We start from the raw sequence: 25896 nt of genomic DNA, 5'->3' as shown, positions 1-25896 counted from the left end.
ATGTGTGAAGTCAAGTGCGTGAGTGTGTTGGGTTTAAACAGTATTCCAGTTATATCGCGGCGTGTCAGCTTAATGTGGGAGGAAAGCCCCAAGTGATGCAGGTCTCAGACGTTTACCACTTCGGTGAGACCCGCGAGCACGGGTATGGTGCTGGTAAACATAGAAATATAATCGGGCTGAACCGGGATTCGAACCCACAATCATAGGTTTCTGGCGTGCCCAAGGGACGCAACTTTGCATAGCGAATCGCGGCGCCTCAGACGACTGGGCCACCCGTGCCCCCTGTGGAGTCAAGGATGGGCTTACTGTAAACGGCGTGACAACATTCACAACACAGCTGAGCATGTTATTGTGGAGCCACCCAAGTTGACTCGTGTCAGTTGCCATGTCTTACTGATGTGGGTGCAGCTGAACTTTTGTGTGAAATGTAAACACAAGCGCTCATTTTGTAAAATAGTTTTAATACACACATTTACCTGGACATACACAACATTGATATTATGTACAGATTAAGACGAGTATGTACAAGCTCCATAAATGCCATTCTGGTAGCCACGATGTAACTCTTAACCCTTTATGCGTGGACAAAACGTAAGGTAATTAATCATAGCACTTTACAATGAAGACATGAGGGTGAAGGGTATTCAGTAGGGCAGCCCTTCCACATAAATTACTAAACACGCTAATACATTCGTCACAACTATATAACATGTCAATGCTATCCAGAGGACTTGAGGCAGCGAACATTACACATAAGCAGTTGCATGGATGTTAGTATATGTCTTGGTGTGGAACTATTGTCAGTGTAAAGGAATGTATCAAATGTTCCATCTGAGCTGCTGGTTTTCATGCGACTGTCGTGATTAAAAAGGAGTGATCCTGCAGATCCATTATGTAATGAATGGTCCATTCTGTTAAAATAACAAATATAGAAATATATTTCGCACCTGTTTACACACAAAGTAAAACAGTCGTCAGACTGACAAGTTAAGCGGTAATTAAATTAAAATACACACCACTGTGCTGGAGACGTGTCAACTGCACTTGCAATGCAAACATTGAGTCTTGTCATAAGTAAAAGAATAAAATATACTACTCACAATAAGTTTAAAAAAACGTTTTCTCATAACTAAAGTTTATCATGGTCATGACAGATTAACAATAGTCATATGCAAAAATCGGACGTCTTGATTTGTGATGGGTGTTATATCAAGTAGCATTTAAGCATATTTTTTTTCAATTTTCTTTTAAGATATTGTCAGCTCCGAATAGAGCTTGACATCAAATTCACGCAGAAACTCCATCTTCAACAGAAGGGATCGAAAAACGGTAATTTCCATGTTTTGGCTGTCGTTATCAAGACGGTATACTAGTAGTTTTTCTAAAGTTCGGTTGAGTTATAATATTAACCATTAATCTTCTAATCCTTCTTCTCCACGTATAGGGCGTATTTAACACTCTTATCAGTCCGAGCATATCCAACTATTTTCCTGGGAACATAACCCTCTGCGACTTTTTCCTGGATAATCTTATCAGCAGACTCTTGGTTGAGTTCGGGTACGAATATCCACAGTTTGGGGCTTTCGTTGGTGAACACTGCCGAGAATCGGGGCTTCCGGTACACCATGCACACATCGACGTACGCCAACTTCCGGTCCTGGTTAGCGTTGGAGCGCACCATCCTCTCCAGCTGAGGGATGCTGAGACCGTGGTACTCCTTGAAGTTCACCTTACGCTGGTTGTCGCGCTTCAGGAAGATGAAGGAAAGGAGAGCCTCATCTTCGTGATGGATGTAACTCTGCACCGTCGGGTAGTAACCTTTCTCGATGTACAGACCGAGGAGCCTGTCATACGGCCTTGGGTAATGGTGGATTCCCCACTTCATGTGGGTGTGCTTATCATAGGCCGATTTTCGGAATACGGCTAAGAAGGCGTGTTTTTGGTCGTGGGATGCGCTTTTGTAGTTTTGTAGATAAGTCATGTTAAAACCTTCATCTTCCAGAGCAAGCTTCCTGGAGAAGAGTTTCTTTTCCGTGAGTCCGTGTTCAACGAGGTAGTCGTGTGGATGTTCGGTTTTCTCGGCGATGATGGTGAACTGGGTGCGTCGGTGAGCATCGTGGCCACTGATCCACGTCACGTCAAAGCTCTCCTGTTTCAAAGCGTTGACATAAGCATGGAGGTGGTGTTCGTCGACGCTGTATTTGACCGCTGTGGCTGGCACCTGGACGTCGGAGAGGTCGTGGAGGATGATCTCGTCGTGAGAGAAGCCGGTCCCGAGATACTCCATCAGTTGATGGGACTTATGCTTCAGGTGCCTCAGTTTCTGACCGTCTAGGAGCAGGACCCAAGCGTCCGGCATGTGGATAGCGTGCTCGTGTTTGTGGCTATGGAAGAGCAGAACATCGTTAGCATGCTTGTCCCCGTCCTGCCATATGGTTCCTTCAATGCTGGCTCTGAACCCAGTTCCGTACCAGTTAGCGCTGTGCTGCACGGGCGCTGCTTCCGGTCGGCGGGCCAGCGTGTCCAACGAATTCTTATTAATCAGTCCCGAACTGTGATGGTTCTCAATACATCGAAGGAAGCGCATCATGTCGAACACGTTGGAGTACCAGCCGAGAGCGGAGTCAATGACGGCGGGATGGAGAACATCATACAGGGTTATGTCTTGCCAGTCGCTGGAGTCCTTTGAAATCCTGTTAGACCTGTTGTCAATCTTGGCGATCTTCTCCTTGCTTCCCAGCCGCGTGTGCCACATACCGCAAGGTTTAAGCACGTTCTGCTTGATAAAATCTTCGTAACTCGTGTCACCAACCTCCTCGATGATTCGACCGAGGATGGTGTAGCCCAGATTGGAGTACACGGTCTTGGTCCCGGGGGTGAAGTCCAGTCTTTGCGACATCATGTAACGAATGGTGTCGTAGTGCGACAGCGGCGGAGGGGAGTTCATGATGTCGCTGATGTTGGGGACGTTGTGGCCCTTCTTCAGATAGTAGGGATTCAGCATGACGTCAAAGAGTGGAGCCTTGTTCATATCCCAGCCTCCCGTGTGATGGAGGAGGTTTCGGACTGTGATGTCATGAAGCCGGGGATCAACTGACTCGGATCGGTGGGGTTTTAGCATGTGGAGATATCCGCCGTGACCGAAAACCTTTCCTTCAAGGTCAAGGGCACCTATCTCTGCAAGCTGAAGGATTGCAACGGCTGTCAAAGACTGGGAAATGGATGAAACTGGGAACGAGGTTGTGTCCTTGACCTCGTGACCTTCGTTCGTGACGCCATAGCCTTGCGCGTATATGATTCGGCCATCTTTCATGGCGGCGAGAGAGCCCCCTGTGTAGCCGTTGTCGAGAAGGAAGGCTTCCACATTCTTGTCGAACTGGTCATGGTAGCGATTGCCCTCTGAAATAGAAAAAAAACATGCGTTAATAACACATACATATCACCAGTGATGTTGGATCAAAGGATATGTGTACTTTATATTGAATATCGGTATATCAGACAGACACTGGTACCTTAAAAAAACCAAATTGCATGTTTAAAAAAGAATACTTTTCCTTACTACATTGAACATTAAACCAGTCCACACATGCGTTATACAAGTAGCCCTGTTTGCACCGGTCAGTCAGTGACCAACACGACTCATGTCCATGTTTTCTACCATAACTCATTAACGATGTGACCAGTGAAGATCCGTTTTATAATAGCTCTTCAGCAATCCATCGTTGTCGTAATAGGCGACTATGCCTGTGAAAGGGGTCTAAGGGGATCGGTTGGTCAGGCTTGGTTGATGCATGTCATTGTATCCCAACTGCGTGGATCGATGCTCATGATATCAATAACTGGATTGTCTGGTCCAGACTCGATTTACAGACCGCCATCATATAGCTAAAATATTGCTGAGTGCGGCGTAAAACAACAAATAAACAAACAAACATTAACGATTGATGCGTGTACGTGTGTTTAAGTGTTTCATTGTCATATTAAGGCGTTGTTTCCTGAACCACACGCTACATCGAAGTGGCTGTTTAAATTTGGTGAAATGGCAATGCTGCAGCTACATGATGGCGGTCTAAGGGTGACTCTGGAAACATCTGTCAAAGGATATGTTCACTCACATATTACGACCCGTGAAGATCCGGGGAGGAATAGGTCTTTAGCAAACCATGCTTGACGTAAGAGGCGACTAACGAGATCGGGTGGTCATATATACAAAAGTCTGTATTAGTTCCTAAGCTTATCTATCTTTCTGTGTGTGCGTGCGTGCGTACGTACGTGTGTGCGTGCGCAAACATCCACGCTGTCGAATGTTTAGACAAAGGGAATATCAAGAATTCATATTTGTACACCGAAGTTAGAATATTTAATCGACGAACCACCTGTGTTACCTTTGGACATGTACTGGCTGTGGACTTAATATACAGCACCCCTGTTCTAACTGACAGGTATTGCACACAGTCGACTACACGCGGTAGTTAAAGCTCCTCAGGCAAATAAACACCCTGCCACTCTACCACAGTGTAACCTGTAAATTCCCCCTCGCGTTGTCACTGATAGATGTTTACGACTGGAATAACATTTACACAACGGATCCCCTGTGTTTATCAAACTGAGCTCATATCATTTGTTCCAGATGACGGCGTCGGTATATTGTATAAACTGTAAAAGCATTAAACTGAATGGGTACATACGCATCCTCTAACACAACGGCCCGAGTTTACACAGTGACAAAAGTCGAGTCCTATTTCGGGTTTATGTTGGATAAAAAGACACTTTGTTGCTGCAACTGACGGCCGCGGTCGACATTGATGCCCCTGGGGTTTAATTTGATTAAACTCGACTAATGTATGCTGCAGGGATAAAAGACCACTTCACAATGTCTTGCACAGTTGGTTTATCGTAATACGATGTTAATATTCTGAATATATCAGATAAAGTGAAGTCTGGTTTCTGTATTATGTATGCACTTCTATCAAGGTCAAGGTCGGGTTTTTTACTTTATTACAATATGAATAATCAACAAGTGTCCGTTTCAGTATTAGATGCACCTGTGCATGCATACTGATACCAGGTGTGCTGACTAACATTCAGAACGCGCTGAAAGATGCTGAATCTTGCGATTCAGCTGAAAGATTCATCTGTTCGTAGTTTGCGATTTGAAGGGCTCTTACACCATAGACAGCCATGACACTAAAACATCAACGCTGCATCCTGGTGCAGTGACCTCGATTATCCAGTGTATTACAAATTTATTTAATACCCTGGATCTATTCGCTACCATAGCTTCGTTTTGATCCGGATTATAATCGCACAACGCTAAACATATCCGTCCAATCAACTTATGAGTTTTGAGTTTTATGGTAGATAAAAAAGCGATGGTGGTTGTGACGTCACTTCCATAAGTGTGGAGGCGAATGGATCCACGGTATAGTATAGATTGAAGGTAAATTACACTGGATAATCGAGGGCGGTGTTGTGAATGTTTGTTGCTTTACGTCACAAACAATTTAAAACGATATCACTCGTATCTCAATTGCGTTGATCGATGCTCATGATGTCAATCACTAGATTGTTTGTCCAGACTCGATTATTTACAGGCCACCGTCATATAGCTGGAATATTGCTGAGTGCGGCGTTAAGCAACAACAACAAAATTTATTACAACGGCCTGTTTATCACAGCTTGGATCAGGCAAAGTAGCGAGTGATGGCATGAGCAAACGTCCGTAGCGACGGGGTACGACCACACACAATAAGCCTGGTCAAACAGCCTAACCAGTGATCCCATTATCATCGAATGTTACGATATGCACGGGTTACCGCGTGGAAAACTTGATCACGGACTTATACCGTCCAATGGTTGATAGTAAGACCATTCATCCTCGCCGTTTGGGTATGATGGCAGATTAGCTCAGCCAGGTCAACGCTTAATCTTGTCTGAGTTGGTCGCCACTGATCCAGGTCGCCATACTGTCTCAGGGTTATTCCGTACGCATTGCGACCACCCAATCCGAGTCTCATTGGACTCCTGCGCAAGTAAAATGGCCACTTCTTTGTCACGGATTTCCCGCGGGGTGTTTGTGTTTTCGAAAGGCTTGTTCTATCCGATACCGATTAATCAACACGGAAATAGCGTCATGCCAGCCAACATTGATCTTACAAAGAGGACCTTTGATCCTTGAGTTGTTTAATGGAGCTCAATCTCCAACCTACATCGCCTAGAACTACCTCGTGTTTGTTTCTTAGCATATTCATTAACTTTAACGAAGTGCATATCAGATTCAGATTTTTTCTGAATCTAATACTTGTCTTACACAGAGTTGTGTCTGAGGGGGTCTTTCTGATAGAGTGATCCCCAAGGAGCTAAAACCTGAGTCAGCTGACATTGATGGAGCCTGTTCTTGAGCCAGCCACTGGGCTCAGAAAAGCTGCATACCACAACCCTGACGCAGAATTACAGTGGAGGCATTGTTCGCTTGAAGCCCCTCGGGCCCGCCGTGCAAGGTTGCTAGTAGTTAGGTAAATACTACTTAATGTGCTGTAACATAGCTGAGGACTATACAGCTCTCTGATTGGTCGCCACCGAGACCTGTCTGCATCTGGATGGAGACTGACAGTTGCAACTGTACAAACAGTTCATCACCCCCTGGTGTTTGTCTTGTGCGATATTTCTGAATCTCTGCTGGGTAGGTTCACTTTCATGAAGAAACAGTAATAGAATGTCAGATGCTGCAGGAAGTAGCCCAAGAAATACGACTAATCATTTGTTAGGTTACTTGGCAAATTCCTGGTGTCTTCTCTCATGGTATTGCCAGATTATTGCCAAAAGCGGAGTAAGCCTTTACTCATTCACACGAGACAAAATACGTTACTCGTATCATAACCGAATGGGACCCGTGAAGAGCCGGGGTAGAATAGGTCTTCAGCAACCCATGCTTGCCGTAAAAGGCGACAATGATTGTCGTAAGAGGCGACTAACGGGATCGGATGGTCAGGCTTGCTGACTTGGTTGATGCATCAGTGCATGTCATCGATCCCAATTGCGTGGATCGATGCTCATGATATCAATCACTGGTTTGTCTGGTCCAGATTCGATTATTTACAGATCGCCGTCATGTAGCTGGAATATTGCTGAGTGCGGCGTTAAACAACAAACGAACAAAACAATCGTTCCATACACTCTGTACCATATATGATATAGTCTTGGCTGTTAAACAACCAACCAACCAACCAACCATAACCCAATGTGGAAAATAAGGTAGAGCACTTGACCGTGTTGTAGTTCCTATACTTACAACATACGTACTTATGATTATCTGCATGAAGACACATCAATGTGACACGTGTCCGGTATTTACTGCCGCAAGATGGCGCACTTTCACCCGTACCAGTGCTGAGGATTAAGCCTGGATTCCGCCCCAGCATGACAGCTGACCCTTCAGTAAAGTCTTAGGTTATCCAGGTGTTAAATAACAGAGCCCACCTCAGGAAACAGCCACGCACCCAGCACGACATGACGGGTATAATCCCAACTCACAAATCTTATTGCGAGCTTGAAACCAAGCTTGAAACTTCACTATGTCATCGTTCTATCCAGGGCCCGTTCCACAAAGTGATCTTAGCTCAACAGCTGTCGCAAGTCTATGTTGAAGTATGAGACCTTAAATCTATGTTGAAGTATGGGAGCTGCGATCGTCTTAGCAGAACGGTTGTTGTAAGGCTATGTTAAAAGTTTGTGGGTTTGTGGGTTCGGTTTGGGGTCTCAGTTCTCATAGTTTCTTTTCAGATTCTCACGGGTAGTTGAAAGATTCCAGTACATAATTGTTCTCTGGTGACATGTCCGTCGTTTTTGTGTTCCCTTATTTATTGCCATCAGTTTATGCGCAAGAGTGAGTGCACTGTTTTAAACAACGCTTTTAACAGTACTCAAGTTATATCACGACGTGTCATCTTAATGTGGGAGGAAAGCCCGAAGTGGTGCAGGTCTCAGACGTTTACCACTTCGGTGAAACCCACGAGCACGGGTATGGTGCTGAGAAACCTAGAAACATAGTCGGAGCGGGCCGGGATTCAAACCCACAATCATAGGTGTTATGGCGTGCCCAAGGGACGCAACTCTGCACAGCGAATCACGGCGCCTAAGACCACTGGGCCACCCGTGCCCCCGTATGCGCAAGACGATGAAATATGACCCAATGGGAAGAAGGACTGTAGATTGCTTCTTTTCACATCTCGGGAATGTAGTGCATCTGGGGCGGCGGAATAGGTGTTCGACTAACGGCCATATTGTCAAGCATGGCGCCAGATATTATCTCTTTGTGAATCGTAAAGAGTCATATCGCGAGTGTGCGAGAAACGTTCCCTTTGGCAAAGATTACAACTGCATAACTTTCGTTGTAATTGGCCTGAATGTTATCATGAATTTTGTAATAAACAACATGCCTCTGTATCGGTGACAAGATGGTGGATAATACCAGCATTTGAGGCGGCTTTCTGTGGCTATAACTGTCGGGGGATGGGGTGGGGGTGTTAACGCACGGCATTATTTTACTGAGACTTTCACTTTGGGGAACCTCGGGGGGTTAGGTCGCTGTCTGTGCTGGCGATTGGTGTGGGTTCAAATCGCAGGAGGGACAACACCCCAAAAAGGACTATAATTTGTTCTTTAACAGAGAAAGTGAAGTCCCAAATATAACATATGTTAAATATTGTAGTTTAGTTCAATACCAATGATACTAGTGAAATGTTGGTGTCGGACGTGTTTTCACATAGCCAAAGAATCTCTGCGACTGGTTATTTTGGACAGACATAGTAGAGCAGGGCTCTCGCTCTAACAGTATTCAGCTGTACATTGCGTGGCAGCTGATTGTGAAATGTCGAGCCTGCTTTAGGGCCGACATAGTTAACTCCCTTGTCTAGAGAAGATGTTTCTGACAAGTCCAGTTTCCACCCTTGCCGAATTGGGCAGGAATGATGGGAGTTACATTTAGGCTGGTCTGACGAGTCTGCGTATAGTTCAATCAAAATCGCGTAACGAAATCGACATCCGTTTCATGAACAACACAGCGACTGCTGTGCAGATTTCGGTCGACTGCAGTTTTTGCAGAGCATGTGTACCGTCAACTGGGCGGAGACATATTTTTTTTCTCAAAATTTACGTGTTTTAATTAAGGTGTTCAAGTAATTTGATGCACTTAGCGAGCGAGATAAGATCTGTTTTCTAATGCTAAAGATCTTGATTATCGAGCAGATCGTCTTGACTGGGCGCCGCTATTTTATTTGAAGCAAATGCAAGTGATACGAGATGTGGAACCTGACTGGCCAATAAGGGGGGACACAGAAGACACATAACTCGTAATAACCACTGGTGGCGCTACGGTCGAGCCTAGAAATTCCAGCCCAGCTCGGCAAGGGTAGAAACTGGACTTTTACAGTCTGACAGTTAACTCCCTCGCCTAGGGAAGATGGGATAGACATAGGAATAGGACAGAGAGTAGGGCTTTGTCGCTCTTAACAGTATTTCAGCTGTAGCACGGCTTGTGGGGCCTGCTTTAGGGGTGAGAGACATTCTCTCAGTCAATCAATGGGAATGTTGGGGGGGGGGGGGGGGGGGGGGGCTGGCGACCTCCTGCTGGAGAACAGACAGACGCGGACTGTTCAGCTCAACATGACGTACCTAGCCATACAGCTTATGTAGTTGCATATACGGTTCTCCGTGGGAGGCAACAGCCGATAAATCAGCGTTCAGATTAACCACTGTCATTTTTTTCTGTCCCATGGGGTATCAAAGGGAATAGGTGTCCGCGTTTCGGTTCATTTAACAGCTTAAGAAATCTCGCCCGTTTGATGTAGGAGGCTTATAGAGACACATAAAGGGAGCTTGACGAGTGTGAAAACTGTGATCCATGTTTCGGTGGACTGCTTGACGGGTGTCATGTTTCCAGTCCGATCCCGTGAAACATCAGCATAAAGCGAAAATTGATGATGGTATCCCACTGATGAATGTTTTCTTTCACTGCTTGAAATATAACCCGTGTTTATTCACCAAGGAAAATGATCATGAAATATAATGCAGCTTTGTCATTAAGTCCACAACCTTGGCATGACCTTGAGGTGATGCCCCCTGGGGTTGGGATGGATGGACACGCTCCACGCATGGCTGGGGAGGGTGGGTGTGGGTGGAGTGACAGAGTGACCATTGTCCAGTGACGGGTGTTGCTCTAGTAATTAACCTAGCCTTCGTTGGTGGAAATGAGAAGCCCCCGAGGCATCTCCGCTTGATACAGTGTTGGTCAGTCGGGAAGGAGGCGGAAATTCGTACCCCGAGAAAGCATGAAATGCACGAGTATTCATATTTCATATTAAAAAGAAAATTCGTCAACCTAGCGTACATCACGTGTGACCTAAAACAAATGTACGGGTGGGATGAGCCGGATTAGCGGGTGTTGGAGGAGGTCGAGTGATTGTGGATGTGGAGAGCTGGCAGTCCAAAAGGGGTGGGGATGGTGTGTGTGTGTGTGTGTGTGTGTGTGTGTGTGTGTGTGTGTGTGTGTAGGGGGGGAGTTACCTATCCTTTTCTCCCCAGACACCAGGGTCGGTGAATCTACTGGAGTATGTTCATATGGTGACTTAGATAGTGCGCACCATCTATTTTACAAGAACCGGTTACGGATTATTTAGCAATGGCGGATGTTGTGACATTGGCATCATGACATGTATGCAATCGTGAGTGAGTATTGTTTTACGCAGTAATTCAGCAACACCACGGCTGGGGCCATCCGAAATGGGCTTCACACATTGTACCAATGTGGGCAATCGGACCCGGGTCATTAGGAATTCATTTAACATAGGGCCTCGTTTGTTTTCAACAGAGGCTCCTTTTCATGTTCCCCACCACGTCATGGCCAGTTAGTTTTCCAACGCTTGACCACACAACAGTCTCTTCCTCCCTCCCCCTTCTCTCTCTCCCCCTTTTCTCCCTCCCTTCCTTCTGTCGTCCATTCTCTCTCCTTCCTTCTGTCGTCCTACTCTCTCTCTCTCTCTCTCCCCCCTTCTGTCGTCCTACTCTCTCTCTCCCTCCCTTCTCCCTCCCTTCTCTCTCCCTCCCTTCTCTCTCCCGCCCTTCTGTCGTCCTTCTTTCTCTCTCCCTTCCTTCTGTCGTCCTTCTTTCTATCCCTTCTCGCTCCTCCCCTCCTTCCCTCCCCGGTCAGTATTTGTCCAGGTGTGACTGATGAGTCTACTGGCAGCGTTCAATAACTGTACACCACACTACCTGTAAACAGCGTTCTAGCATAGTTTTGCTACCTGTTAGTGCGCCGAGTTGCATACCTAGCCTTCTGTTCCCAACCCTGCGCTCTGTTGTGTCGATATCGAAAACAGATCAAGCTCGTGGAGTATGTATTGGGGTGTTGCTCGCACATGGTCTTTGTATGTTGAACAAACAACGTGTATCCCTCCATCTCGCGGTAATGAAAGTGTCTACCGTTCCACAGCTATTCCTTTGTTGTTTTTCTCAACGACAAAATGATATTGTCACTTTAGAAGCATGTTTTGTTGTCGGGGGAAAACAAACAGGTCGAGTTTCACGTGGCTTTTCACCGAGAATGCAAAACGAGTTCAGCTGTATAATGTGAAGACAAAAGGAACAAACGGCTTCTTAAACTGATCCGTAAATGTGTGCTCGGGGGACTTGGACGGAACACGACTGGTCAACGCTTGTCCGAGAATGCGTGGACACTGCGGCCTAATGTATACAAGCTAAAGCACGCTGGACAGAATTTGCTCTTCAATTTTATTCTAAGCCAGAAAAATACAGGTAACCCCTATCCATTATTTCACTTGCGACCCAAGTGTTTTTATCACAGCTGGAAATAGTTGTCAAGAAACCCATATTTAACATTCGGAGTGAGTATGGTTTTACGACGCTTTTAGCAATATCCCATCAATATGACAGCGGGGAACACCGGAAAATGGGCTTCACACGTTGTACCCATGTCGGGAATCGAACCCGGGTCTTCGGCGTGACGAGTGAACGCTTTAAACACTAGGCTACCCGACCGCCCCTTTACATTCGGAAAATCGGTTATTCGAGAATGATGCATTGCAACTAACACCAGTTCTAAACAAAGAATCTGTTAAACAGTAGTTTTATAAATAAAATAACATAACTTATACCATCTGTTAAGAAGGTGCCCCCGGTTTGGGGAGGGAGACATTGTATCAGACCTGCATCCAGCCACAGTGGCCAGGACATACATACACGCAGTGTTGTGGCCGCCTAGTAAGTAATTACAAGGTTAAGCCTTGGCATTTCAACTACCGACAGGTCATGTGTTATGTACCGAGCGGGTATTAGCAGCAGTGCGACACCCCCTTCCCGTTTCAGCCTTCGACCCAGAGCCACCCGCGGGTATCAGGGTGGCTAACGTGCTATTTACACACGTGCTTCGCAGTCAGCTGCTGCGTCTTAATAGCTAACATTTTACCGAGTGTATTTGAATGATGGCGTCACCAATATACCTACAAGCTTAACGGATTATGAATATGATACAAGGGCTTCGGTTGAGCGCGAACCTCAAAGCAATACGTTTTAGAAGATATCAGTTGAACGGTGTCTGATTAATAACGTAAACCACCCCATAAAGAAATATTTCTTTTTAATTTTTGAATGAATGAGTTGGAATTAACACCTTTACGAACGTTACACCAAGCATAATAGTGTGGCAACTTTAAGTGGAGGTACCCGTGAAGATCCGGGTAGAACAGGTCTTCCGCAACCCATGCTTGTCGTAAGAGGCGACTGACGGGATCGGGTGGTCAGGCTCGCTGACTTGGTTGATGCATGTCATTGATCCCAATTGCGTTAATTGATGCTCATGATAACAATCACTGGATTGTCTGGTCCAGACTCGATTATTTACAGACCGCCGTCATATAGCTGGAATTTTGTTGAGTGCGATATTAAACAACACACAAACAAACTGATTCGTCAAGGGTTCAGTTCTGATCACTTATCAGTAACTTATTTCCGAAGCGTATCAAATATTCTGTGTTCAAATATTGTGTGTTCAAACATAAGGCCACACTTTTTAAATATTATGTTTCACGGATTTATTCCAGCTTTTCCACACAAGGTCGGTTGAAATAAAAATAAGAAGAATACAGTGTTATCACTATCCCCCTCATAGGGCACATTAAAATTTTGTTTTTTCATACAGAAATGAATATAAACTTTAACAAAAGTCATATAAAGTCTTAAAAAGAGACAACCACTAAAGCCGCTTGATGTCAGAAAAAATGATTATGTGTGAAATTAGAAATTAGAACCAATAACAGGGTGCACTCCATGCACTAATTTGAAAAGCATGGAGCAAGAAAAAAATGAATTTATGACATCAGTTTTCGAATTCATGAGAGGTCATGACCAGTAACATCAGTGTGTAAAATGTAAAAAAAATTGACCCCTTTGACAGAAGGACGGACAGACGGACTCTGTTCATATACCCCACCTCACTTCGTGGCGGGGTATAAAAATATAATAGCTATGTCAATTATTTATTTGATAGTAATGTAGACATGGAATTTATAAATTTATATTTTTGTGAGCCGGCTGTTTTTCAGTAGGGGCGGCGGGCCCGTTCAACGACAATTTTAAAAAATGTGGCCTAATTATATAAGTGTCCCGACAAAGCATTTTTTGCGTTGTTCGTCTTTTGCCATTCATAATGTTAAACATGATAGTTATGCGCCTGAAATTCCTCTAAATAATTCAACTTTCTTGCATCGCTGGTTTCAAATGGGCTTCCTTAAACAGGGTTTCTTTAATTGGTGAATACAATGCGTATCGCGAGTTTCAGTATGAGGTAAGTCCTGCCCTCGCAGACACGCTACACAGGAGGTTGCGTTCAGGACACTGGGATACAACAAGGCTGCATGCATGGGACTGTCACAATATATTTATGTCTTGTCATGAGTACATCAACTATAGTTGTTCCTCGTTCCGAGACATACTTAACATTGTGCAGTCTGGGAGGCTGATGTAATTGATGCTGTGTGGTGGATAGTGATGGGAACGCGACCTATTTTAATTGGCATTATATAGAATCCGTTCACAAAGCGCGATTGTTATATCATCTGAAAGCAGTACTTATTATTACCCTAAATAAATCCCATATCTACACGCGATATACATGTTCTTATAAACGTGATATTGCAATATATCAGACTGACAAGGCAGAAACCTTTCAATGTAATGCAAAGGTTCAACAGACGTAATTTATTTCTATCTTTCAAGAAGACAATATAAATATTGTTAAAATTATGAAAAGCCTGTCTGATAAGTCACAGGTACCCTGTAAAAGGCGACTATGCTTGTCGTAAGAGGCGACTAACGGGATCGGGTGGCCAGACTCGCTGACTTGGTTGATGCATGTCATCGTTTCCCAATGATGCTCTTTATATCAAACACTGGATTGCCTGGTCAAGACTCGATTATTTACAGATCGCCGTCATATAGCTGGAATATTGCGGAGTTGGGCGTTACAAAACAAATAACTAAAAAAACAAACAACTAAAGTAAATGTTTAACAAGATTACTCCCTTATTTAGATATTAATACATCAAACTTACGGGATAATCAAATGCGAATGCCAAATCACCCTTTTCCACGGTGATGTTTCAGCGTTTGCTGTCTATAAAACAATGTCGGGAAGACGTTTCCGTATCGCGAGCTGAGTGCAGCACAATTCCTATTCCACGATTAAAGTCACTTAAACATTCTCGAATAAACTGGAACAGAATGTACGGGGGTCGGGAGTATTATGCCGTATTTTTACGAGGCGTCAGCATTATATGCTGGCTGTAACATCGCTCACTAGACACAGGTGTAATTTAGATTGGCGAGATGTACATCACCTGTTCATTAAAATACGTGTGTTGGATCCAACAAAAGAAACGAATGCGTAATCGACTTAAGGTAATGCAGTTGGAATGTTTTGCGTGGCAAGTAGTATTTTCTCCGAGCTTCTCATCAGTTGAGTTGGCTATATGAAGCGGAGATTGTTTTTACGCTACTGTAATGAGCTGGATAATGACATTTCTCGGTTCGCAGTAGTCGTGTTACCGTACGATGTGCTGCGCCTACGCTACTGTAAACTGTGTCGACATCTTAAATATCGACTCAGCGTATTGAAACTTGATCAACATAAAGTGGGCGTTGCAGGTTGTAGTTTAACGGTGTAACATGACAGTGATTTAAAAGAGGTTTTGGATTATAATGGTGCTCACTTCACCAAGTTGATATTTTGTAGCCATATTGAACCATGCCATATAATAAAAATGGTATCAACCTTTTTGTGTTTTACTCTCAAAGAGTGTAAAACGTTAAGTAAGCAATATCGCATTTTTGCTTGTAGGTGCGCTCAGTATGTTGTGAGGTGAACATTTTTACTGTAGCTGTCGGTCTATCAGCATACCTTTTCTCGGGAATGATTAAAATAGAACTATTGCCGAAATTATTCGGAATATATCCAGTGTTCGAAATACCTGCCTGCCCGACCGTCCGAGACGGGTTGATTTCAACTCGGGCTGCCAGATTTTCAAATCTCCCTGCCCGACGGTCGGTTTATATTTCATATGTGAAAATATTCTAAATATTTCCCGTTGATAAGCATTAATTCACATGTATAGATGAATGATAAAATGTAACCAAAAAGAAACCCTGTTAGCTTTTAGACAACCTAAAGTTTAGCGATGTGCTTATGCTACAAAAGGACCGTCTGTATACACGATATCGTGCAAATAGTGGACCAATGCCGTGCAATATACACGACTGGAAAACTCCCTTCTCCGCCGTGTGACGCACACGCTGATTGGTCTATTAATTTCCTACACAACAAACCTGGTTCCCGGTCTCAGTTGCGCTACGCTACATTGTATATTACTCCCCAAAATGTTAACTCTACACCATGGTGCGGGTATCCTTTCTAAAAAGATATATCAAAGATAATAAAAAAGCTTTACTTGTTGATAAAATTGTAATTTTTTCTCTAAACATCTGTGAAGATATAAAGGTTTGCTACGGTGGATAAACCAGGTATCACAGTTAGTTAAAAGTTTTGCAGTCGTACAGACATGTTGTGAACATAGAGTCTTAGAGATCATAAATATTTTGAGTAAACATACTTTACCTAATGAGATACTAGTTTTACTAACCAGAATATTTATAATTTAGTTTTGTTGAACCAATTGAAAATGAAAACATAATTTCCCCTATTAAAATACTACTTCTGGTAAAACAAAATGTACGAACTTTCTGTAAAAGAGCAAGCAATCTGAAGCAAGCATTTATTTTCCGCGTCGTGATTTACATGCAAAGTTTATCACGCGTTGTAGTTGAATATATGTAATGTTATTGCAAAGAATTATGGTGTGTTGTTTGTAGAGCTGTTATTATGCAATCCCCATCCCTTCAGAGAAACATATGATTATAGTGGGCAGGCAGGTTTTGGTCAGGGCTGGCAAGGATTTCAGCTAGCCAGTCCTGTGGTCTGGCTGAAATTTTTGGGAGTTTCATACCCTGATATATCATTATTACATATATAATAATAACCGTTATTAATACAAACCCTCCGACGTTTGTTCTAGGTCCAAGGTTCAAAGATGTTCTCAATTTCCAAAATAGTTTGCCCAGTGAAAGATAAGCCCTTGGTAAGGTTTAGTAGAAATCCAAGACCAACAACAATTACAAGCAGTTGGTGGACATCACTGCTATATAGTTACGCTGTCCTGGCCTCTGAGCTCACAAAGGAGACGACGTCGCCGCGCCACACACAGACAGACCCAGTTACAACCGCTCCCTGCTCCTTATTACTGACACTCAATGTCACCCCGTGAAGCACCTCGCACAACACGAGGACCCAAGTCACACAGACATGTGCGTTATTTGACCCGGGGGTCATTAGCTGCCTATATCCTTCGTTCATAATACCGCTTGTCTGGAGTTTATGTACTATCCACCTTGATACTTATCATGTAGTATTGTCACAGAGGTGCGGCATTTCCTGTCTGGAGTTTAATACTATCCGCCTTGATACTAATCAAGTGTGAAAACACGATGCCATTTAGAGATCGGTCAAATGTAACGAATGTTATATTTGGGTTAACACTTCTTTAGTAAAGTACAAATTCTAGTGGTTTGGAGGGTGAGTCCCATCCGGGATTCGAACCCTTACTCGAAAATGTAACATTTGTTTTTAACCAAGTACTATTGTCACAGTGGTACGGGATTTCCTGTCTGGAGTTTATATACTCTCCACCTTGATACTAATCAAGTAGTATTGTCGCAGTGTTCTAATGGAATGGGTTAAGGAATTTCTTGTAGGAGTTTCTGTACTATCCAACTTGATACTAATCAAGTAGAATTGTCACAGTGGTCTAATGGAATGGGTTAAAGAATTTCCTGTCTGGAGTTTATATGCTATCCAACTTGATACTAATCAAGTAGAATTGTCACAGTGGTCTAATGGAATGAGTTATAGGCATGTACGGTATTTCCTGTAGAGATTCTTTAGCGTTGCTCTCTTATTCCCAGAGCTGTTCAACTGTTACGAGGGTCGGCAGCGTGCTCGGCAGGTTCAGCGGAGATAAGGATTACTCAAGTATCTTTACAGCAATGTTAAGGAGTGTGTTGATAGGCAACATCACTGGCTGTTTGTATCATGTATAGGGATGTGAGGGTGTTGACGTACAACGTATGAACACAGGTTGCCCGTGCAGCACTGGAACAAGGGAACCTGCTGAGTCAACAGATATTTATTACGGCCACAAACTGTATTCATAGGTCTAATTAATTTTTGTGCGATGATTTTATCATGGGCACTTATAAATGTCTATCTGTCAGATAACATAATGGGTTCCTTATTAGCGTCTTAACCAATAAAACAAGCTAGACTCTGGAACCATTAATATCTTTTTATTGATGCTGTGGCAAGAAGACAAGACATGATTTTCATTTTCTGTTATCTTTGAGGGTTAGAAATTTGAAAAAAATGAGTACGTTATAAAAGTATTGTTTCCAGTTCAATCAGGCCCGAATAAATAGCACCTATGCTTATATCTTACAACTATGACAATGGGGACCCAGCGGGTGTGCATATCTCCAACACTACAACAAGAACAGTATTTGTCCCTCCCAGAATACCGACACACAGCTCTTAAAATCACATTTTGAAATATATGAAACAGTTAATGAAAAAGAAACTACATGTATTTGATTAACAGTAAGTTCTGAATTGTTTGGTAAACTAGCTTAGAAGCTGTGGATGACAAAGTAGACACAATTTATGGATAACAACTTATTTAATTACTGTAAAGATTACTGTAGAGATCCTTATACCGTCTCTTGTTTGACAACGGTATAAGGATCTATACCAAAAAGTCGCCTTTACAGTAATTAAAAAAGTAAATTGTGTCTACTTTGTAATAGTAAGTACAGTGGGTAACTTGTGAGAATTAAATACGCAGACGCAAGCCTGTCGTCCATTTTCTTCTGTAAAAACTCTTAGGTGGCCTGACCGCCTCCGTGGTCTTAGTGGTTCGATCCCCGGTCGCCTCATACCAAAAGACGTTAAAAGATGATACTTGTCGGACCCATGAAGATCCAAGGTAGAATAGGTCTTCAGCACCCCATGCTTGTCGTAAGAGGCGACTAACGGGATCGGGAGGTCAGGCTCGCTGACTTGGTTGATGCATGTCATCGATCCCAATTGCGTGGATCGATGCTCATGATATCAATCACTGGATTGTCTGGTCCAGACTCCATTATTTAAAGACCGCCGTCATGTAGCTGGGATATTGCTGAATGCGACGTTAAACAACAAATAAACAAAAAACAAACTTGTTGTTACCATGCCTGGCGCTTGGCATTAAGGGAATAAAACAAGGACCTGTCGGCTCGGAGTCAGTAAACAGTGAGTGGGGTACCCTGTTAAATTGCGACATGGTATCACAGTGTGCTAGTACTATAAATCTAATATAATAACCTGGGATTTTTTATGGGCTGACGGACACAGGTAGCCTGAGACGGACACTGGTGTTACAGTGACCGGAAGGGGAGGGGTGCACTGATGCCAACGTCAAGTGTCTCTCAACATCAATGACAACACAAAGTACCCACAAAGCCATGTGTGTTTGTTGAGAACAAAGAAGGTGTCTTGTCTGACAGGGTACAGATAAGCGGTGACCCTCCGCCCACCCGGCACTACCCAGGTCGGTCTAATGAGGTTTAATCAAGCCACACTCGACATGGGTTAACGCCGGTCAAGAGGGTTTGAGGAGGTGGGGAGAGTATGTGCAAATATTGATGTTTGTATACAACGTTTGCAGTTTGTGATAAACAGTTTAAATGGACTGGTGGTACATTTGGCGCCGCCGGTAGCTCGCTTAAGTTTTGAGTGAACAGGCTATGTTAATTTGCAATATTAGTTGTCATCAATGTTTTTTGTACTTACATCATAGGTGTCTATAGTTCTACAAGTTATTATAAGCATATTTTTTGTTGTGCCAATACCGGCTGGCAAGATAAGATACCGGTACGAAGTTTAGCCAATTTCAAATCCAGGCCAAGACGCTATATCATATATGGTATAGAGCGTATGGAATGATTGTTTTGGTTTTTTGTTTGTTGTTTAACGCCGCACTCAGCAATATTCCAGCTACATGACGGCGGTTTGTAAATAATCGATTCTGGACCAGACAATCCAGTGATCGACATCATGAGCATTGGGATACGATGACATGCATCAACAATTCACCGAGCCTGACAACCCGATCCCGTTCGGTGCCACTTACGACAAGCATAGTCGCCTGTAACGATAAGCATCGGTTGCTATAAGATCTATTCTAACCCGGATGTTCACGGGTTAGTCAGTTTTGCTCGATTGATTGAAGTCAGAGAGTGTGGCTCAGCAGAAAAGCGGTGTGGGTTTTGCACGATTTGAATCAAACTCGCTAGAACGGCAAATTGGCCAGGAACAAAGCTCTTTGTATAAGCTTCCAAAGATAATTCGTTTTCCATTATTTCACAAATATAATACTAAGACAGTCATAAATAATGAGCTTTACAATAATATCGTTTATCCATATGGGGAATCGAACCAGGGTCGCTGACATGATGAGCATCACAATAACGACATGGCCGCCGATACTGTCTGAACGTTACTCGTGTTATTCCCACAATGAACATATCTAACATATGTATCGGTACATTGACAGGGCTCGCGACACTTTTTGACAATGTGGTTATTAGAAATACAAATAGTGTTCCAGTTGATGTGAGTTTAAGGTGGCAGGTTGTCTGTCAGCCCATTTCGTCCCGCCCCCTACCGTGTGCACGAGCTATGAACATGCTCGACTGTCAAGCCGTTGTCACGTTGACGGAAGAGCAACCAGAACGACTTTTCATTGTGACAGATTGGAGATACATTAAGACGCTCTGTGCCTTGTGAGCGCCAGTGTTTGATTTATATGCACATGAAACCGACGTTTAACTTTACATGACTACTAGAGTTGAATAATAGAATAAGCCCCCGTCTGCTTTTCACTGCTTGCTGAACCTGCACGTGATGCAAGGGAAAGGCTTCAATATGATGCCCATATTAGGAATAAAACCGTCTCCGATGAGACAAAGCGATACACAATCTACTGTGCTACCCTATCGTACATATTTTTATATGTGTGTAAGTACACACGGTTAATGCGGAGTGAGTGTACAGAATGGGGGTGGGGGTTGAATGGTTTATTAATATCTTCCAATAACACAACAGCACCCAATCGTCTAAATCCGTCACCAAGGGCAGGATAATTCTTGTTGTATATCAGTTGAATGTGGCCATTCATTATGATCCATTACTTAGAGTCAGCATGACAGTGGGGGTCGGCAACAACGAGGGCCTGCAGCGCCGTATGTCACAACACATACATCACCGACTGCAGTCCCAGTGGTTCCCATTTGTCAGACATAGTTCTCTGTATTTCAACTATGGCGCTGTCACACGGTGAAGCCGGAGACTGGGTTAGTGTGCGGAGGAATAATCAACTTTAACATGATATTTGGGGATTGCGTTGGAGACGAATGATATCAAGTTACCGTTTCAAGACATACAATTTCTGTCCGATAATAGCCTTTTTAAAACAAAAACAAAAACAGGATCAGTGAACACTTTTTGCGTGTAGAATCTGAACTAATTTGTTCAAAAATTTCCCAGAACAAATCTCTTCAATACAAGTGCCAGACTCGCCATATCATTATAGCGAGTGAGTATGGTTTTACGCCGCTTTTAGCAATATTCCAGCATTTCACGGCGGGGACTCTAGAAATGGGCATCACATGTTTTACATATAATTATAGGAATATTCCTACTTATGGCCTATTAGTGTGTATGAGTCAAGAAAGTTGCAAATAGCTCAAAACCTCAACTCGAATTTGAAAACTGGGTAGATCACCAAAGAAGAGGGGCAATTTATTTTGATAGTTGCAAATTTAATATACATGGTATCAAACTTTAATTTCAAAATTTAAAACAATTTTGATTCATAGTCCTCACAAAGTACTTTGTTATTTAGATGCGTATTACACGGAATCTGATGAGTCGATACACTGGATAAGTCGAAGTGCCTTAACCCACATGTAATTAATAACGAAATTTACTGATGTATCCATTCTCATGTCTTGTTGCCTTCGTCTAGGGACTGATTACTATGGTGCAAAGATTTCGCCGTATATTACCGTATTCGACGTAATAAGCGCCCCGCTCTAGTAAGCGCCCACGGCGATATTTGATAATATATTGGCAAGTGAACAATACGCACTTGTGTCATATGCACCCTTAATTATGGACAATTAAATTCTGGAAAAATATATCTGTCGTATATAAACAGTTCAGACCATCAGCATAAACCACGAAAATTATCTTTCAATTCTGTTTTTTTTCCACCAAAATAATATTCTAATAAAAGCCCCCTATTTCTAATTTTGAGAGCGCCCTGGGCGCTTATTACGTCGTATACGGTATGTGTAATAATTATTGTAATATCCACTTAACTTGGGTTAGTATAATTCTCTGTTATATTTCATCGTTAAAACATGTAAGCATCTGACCAACACGTTGCGTTGTTCGCGGAAGTAACTATGTTCAGAGTGTGAAATCATCCATCTATGATCACGCATATCACATACAGCCGACAACCTAATGCTTGTCATAATCATGCTTTTTTTTAAAATAAGGATTTCCTTGAAGGCACCTTTATCACCTCCACCATCAGCTAATTGGCTATATGTACCCAGATGTGTCTATTTCCCTGTCACCCTGCACGTGGAGACGCGTCAATCTGCAGCTGTTGTGTTGATAAGGGGACCGAATGAACGCCATGTGTATCTGAGGGTCTGTCAACCAGCATGCGACCCACTGTGTTGTTGGCCGATTGTCAATACCGTGACAATAAATACGAAACATTGTAAATTTTAAATATGCCGTTATATTCTGAAATACATGTTAAATATGACAGACAGTGTAGAAATAAAAGTGGTTTATGTTTCATTTGTTTGTAAATTATTTATTGGGCAGTTAAGGTTCGTTTTAATTGAAATGTTTTTTAGCCACGATTCATTTGTTAGTATTGACGCCTAGCCAATACAAATCATTATGGTGTACTGCATTTTTATCGTGAGTTATGGAGAGAAAATGAGCTATTGCCATTATTATTTTTTTATAAAGGATTTCTGTTGTTCGTATCTTTTAACCGAGCATGGGTGATTGTATAAAATATTTATAAATAATAATAAAATTTGAATTGTGAACAATTATGATTGTTTTGAGTTAAACTGCAAGGTGGACGAGATAGAAATACGAGGATAACAGTCTGTCAGCGGGGGTCCATTACTGAACACAGGTAAACGTTCACGTAACCAACTTGAGATTTTCACCTGCAATATATAAACTCACCTGTAAGAGAAATCGTTGCTAGTATTCCTACCCAGGCGAGGCAGTGCCATGGGTTCGTCATGGTATATCCCAGCATGTGTATGTGTGTGTGTAATCCGCTCTTCACCTGTACGACGCTCGGTCTGTCCTCATTGCTACTGTCGAGTGAAGTGAGCGGGCCGACACAGGTGAACTAGCCCACGGTAGACGGCCTGCTCCCGAGCTGCGTTTAAGCGATACGCTACGTGTACCTGGCTGACTAGAACGCGAAATTTGGGGGCGGTGGGTGTTTTGATATTTCCCAAGCTTCATATTTCGTTTAGATGTAGAATTTAATATATGTGTAGTTATTTCAGGCCTGTTTTCGCGCGGGGATGTTTTCTGACCACCCACATTTGACACTATAAACAAGAATCCTTTCTTGTGACGTCGTGGTATCTTATGGCTATTATATATTTGTTGTTTTCTTAGACAGAAGGAAATGTGGTCGTGGGCGCAGTAGTAGCTCACAGTCCGACACTACTTTGATAGAACATGTTATTGACATGTACAGTAGTAAACTTCGATAGTGACGAACGCCAACGGGTTTTAAAGAATCCTGTATATCCGTATTCTATACAATATGATAGAAAACTCTCTGTGAAGTCTGTGTGGGGTATCGGGTGGTCACCGTGTCTGTGGGGGTATCGGATGACCACAGTAACTGTGTATGGTATCGGGTGGCTACAGTGTCTGATGGGGTAGCGGGTGGTCACAGTAACTGTGTGGGGTATCAGGTGGCTATAGTGTCTGATGGGGTATCGGGTGGCTACAGTGTCTGATGGGGTAGCGGGTGGTCACAGTAACTGTGTGGGGTATCAGGTGGCTACAGTGTCTGATGGGGTAGCGGGTGGTCACAGTAACTGTGTGGGGTATCGGGTGGCTACAGTGTCTGATGGGGTAGCGGGTGGTCACAGTAACTGTGTGGGGTATCAGGTGGCTATAGTGTCTGATGGGGTATCGGGTGGCTACAGTGTCTGATGGGGTAGCGGGTGGTCACAGTAACTGTGTGGGGTATCAGGTGGCTACAGTGTCTGATGGGGTAGCGGGTGGTCACAGTAACTGTGTGGGGTATCGGGTGGCTACAGTGTCTGATGGGGTAGCGGGTGGTCACAGTAACTGTGTGGGGTATCGGGTGGCTACAGTGTCTGATGGGGTATCGGATGACCACAGTAACTGTGTGGGGTATCGGGTGGTCACAGTAACTGTGTATGGTATCGGGTGGCTACGGTTTCAATAATGGGTATCGGGTGGTCACAGTGTCTGTGTGGGGTATCGGATGACCACAGTAACTGTGTGGGGTATCGGGTGGTCACAGTAACTGTGTGGGGTATCGGATGAACACAGTAACTGTGTGGGGTATCGGGTGGTCACAGTAACTGTGTGGGGTATCGGGTGGTCACAGTAACTGTGTGGGGTATCGGATGACCACAGTAACTGTATGGGGTATCGGATGACCACAGTAACTGTGTGGGGTATCGGGTGGTCACAGTAACTGTGTATGGTATCGGGTGGCTACGGTTTCAATAATGGGTATCGGGTGGTCACAGTAACTGTGTGGGGTATCGGGTGGTCACAGTAACTGTGTATGGTATCGGGTGGCTACGGTTTCAATAATGGGTATCGGGTGGTCACAGTGTCTGTGTGGGGTATCGGATGACCACAGTAACTGTGTGGGGTATCGGGTGGTCACAGTAACTGTGTGGGGTATCGGATGAACACAGTAACTGTGTGGGGTATCGGGTGGTCACAGTAACTGTGTGGGGTATCGGGTGGTCACAGTAACTGTGTGGGGTATCGGATGAACACAGTAACTGTGTGGGGTATCGGGTGGTCACAGTAACTGTGTGGGGTATCGGGTGGTCACAGTAACTGTGTGGGGTATCGGGTGGTCACAGTAACTGTGTGGGGTATCGGGTGGTCACAGTAACTGTGTGGGGTATCGGATGAACACAGTAACTGTGTGGGGTATCGGATGAACACAGTAACTGTGTGGGGTATCGGGTGGTCACAGTAACTGTGTGGGGTATCGGGTGGTCACAGTAACTGTGTGGGGTATCGGGTGGTCACAGTGCCTGATGGGGTTTCGGATGACCAAAGTAACTGTGTATGGTATCGGGTGGCTACGGTTTCAATAATGGGTATCGGGTGGTCACAGTGTCTGATGGGGTATTGGGTTGTCACATTGTCTGTGTGGGGTATCGGATGACCACAGTAACTGTATGGGGTATCGGATGACCACAGTAACTGTATGGGGTATCGGATGACCACAGTAACTGTATGGGGTATCGGATGACCACAGTAACTGTATGGGGTATCGGATGACCACAGTAACTGTATGGGGTATCGGATGACCACAGTGTCTGTGTGGGGTGTTTGTGGTATCTCTAGCTGGGGCCGTACCCAGACAGCATGGGTTGTCGCTCGTGCTACAAACCACTGTATCGCCTGACCAGGAATTATTGAATACCGGCTGAATATACCGTGATACAGCTGAACTGTTGCTGAGTGCGGTGTAAAACAACTCTTCTTGAAATACTGCCAAGGGCAACGCTACACTTCACTCATTCATTCTGCACCGATATATTGCACTTCGCATGGAAGAGTCGAAACAGATGCTATTTATACGTTTTATCCACAACACTGTTAAAAACATCAAAATATTTCATCTGAGAGTGAGCCGAAAGTCACAACCCAGTGTTGCCTTATCGCACAGCAGCGCATGCCATTTGGCAGACAGCCCAAAACGCAACCGCTAAATGCCTCGCCATTGTGCAAGTTTGTGAACGGCAGGTCACGTGACGCTCGCAACGCTGACATCGCAGTGCACTGAGCTGTGCCCTCGCGGCACGGGGGATGTTTCACAGTTGATGGTTAAGACT

At 43.8% G+C, this 25896-nt stretch overlaps 1 protein-coding gene across 1 annotated transcript; it reads right to left on the bottom strand.

The window, feature by feature from the left end:
* Positions 1–444: 444 nt before the first annotated feature.
* On the bottom strand, positions 445–23193 carry LOC124124231. Its single transcript, XM_046487360.2, has 2 exons — positions 22997–23193; positions 445–3399 (listed from the first exon to the last, which is right to left on the bottom strand). Exons 1-2 carry the CDS (start codon positions 23070–23072, stop codon positions 1421–1423), a joined length of 2055 nt encoding a protein of 684 aa, XP_046343316.1. The 5' UTR covers positions 23073–23193; the 3' UTR covers positions 445–1420.
* Between the last annotated feature and the right edge of the window lie 2703 nt (positions 23194–25896).

The sequence above is a fragment of the Haliotis rufescens genome, unplaced genomic scaffold (assembly GCF_023055435.1).
Source record: "Haliotis rufescens isolate VD_foot unplaced genomic scaffold, xgHalRufe1.0.p SCAF_19, whole genome shotgun sequence".
Taxonomy (NCBI): domain Eukaryota; kingdom Metazoa; phylum Mollusca; class Gastropoda; order Lepetellida; family Haliotidae; genus Haliotis; species Haliotis rufescens.
The sequence above is the reverse complement of the archived record's forward strand: the minus strand, read 5'-3'. Positions and strand labels throughout refer to the sequence as shown.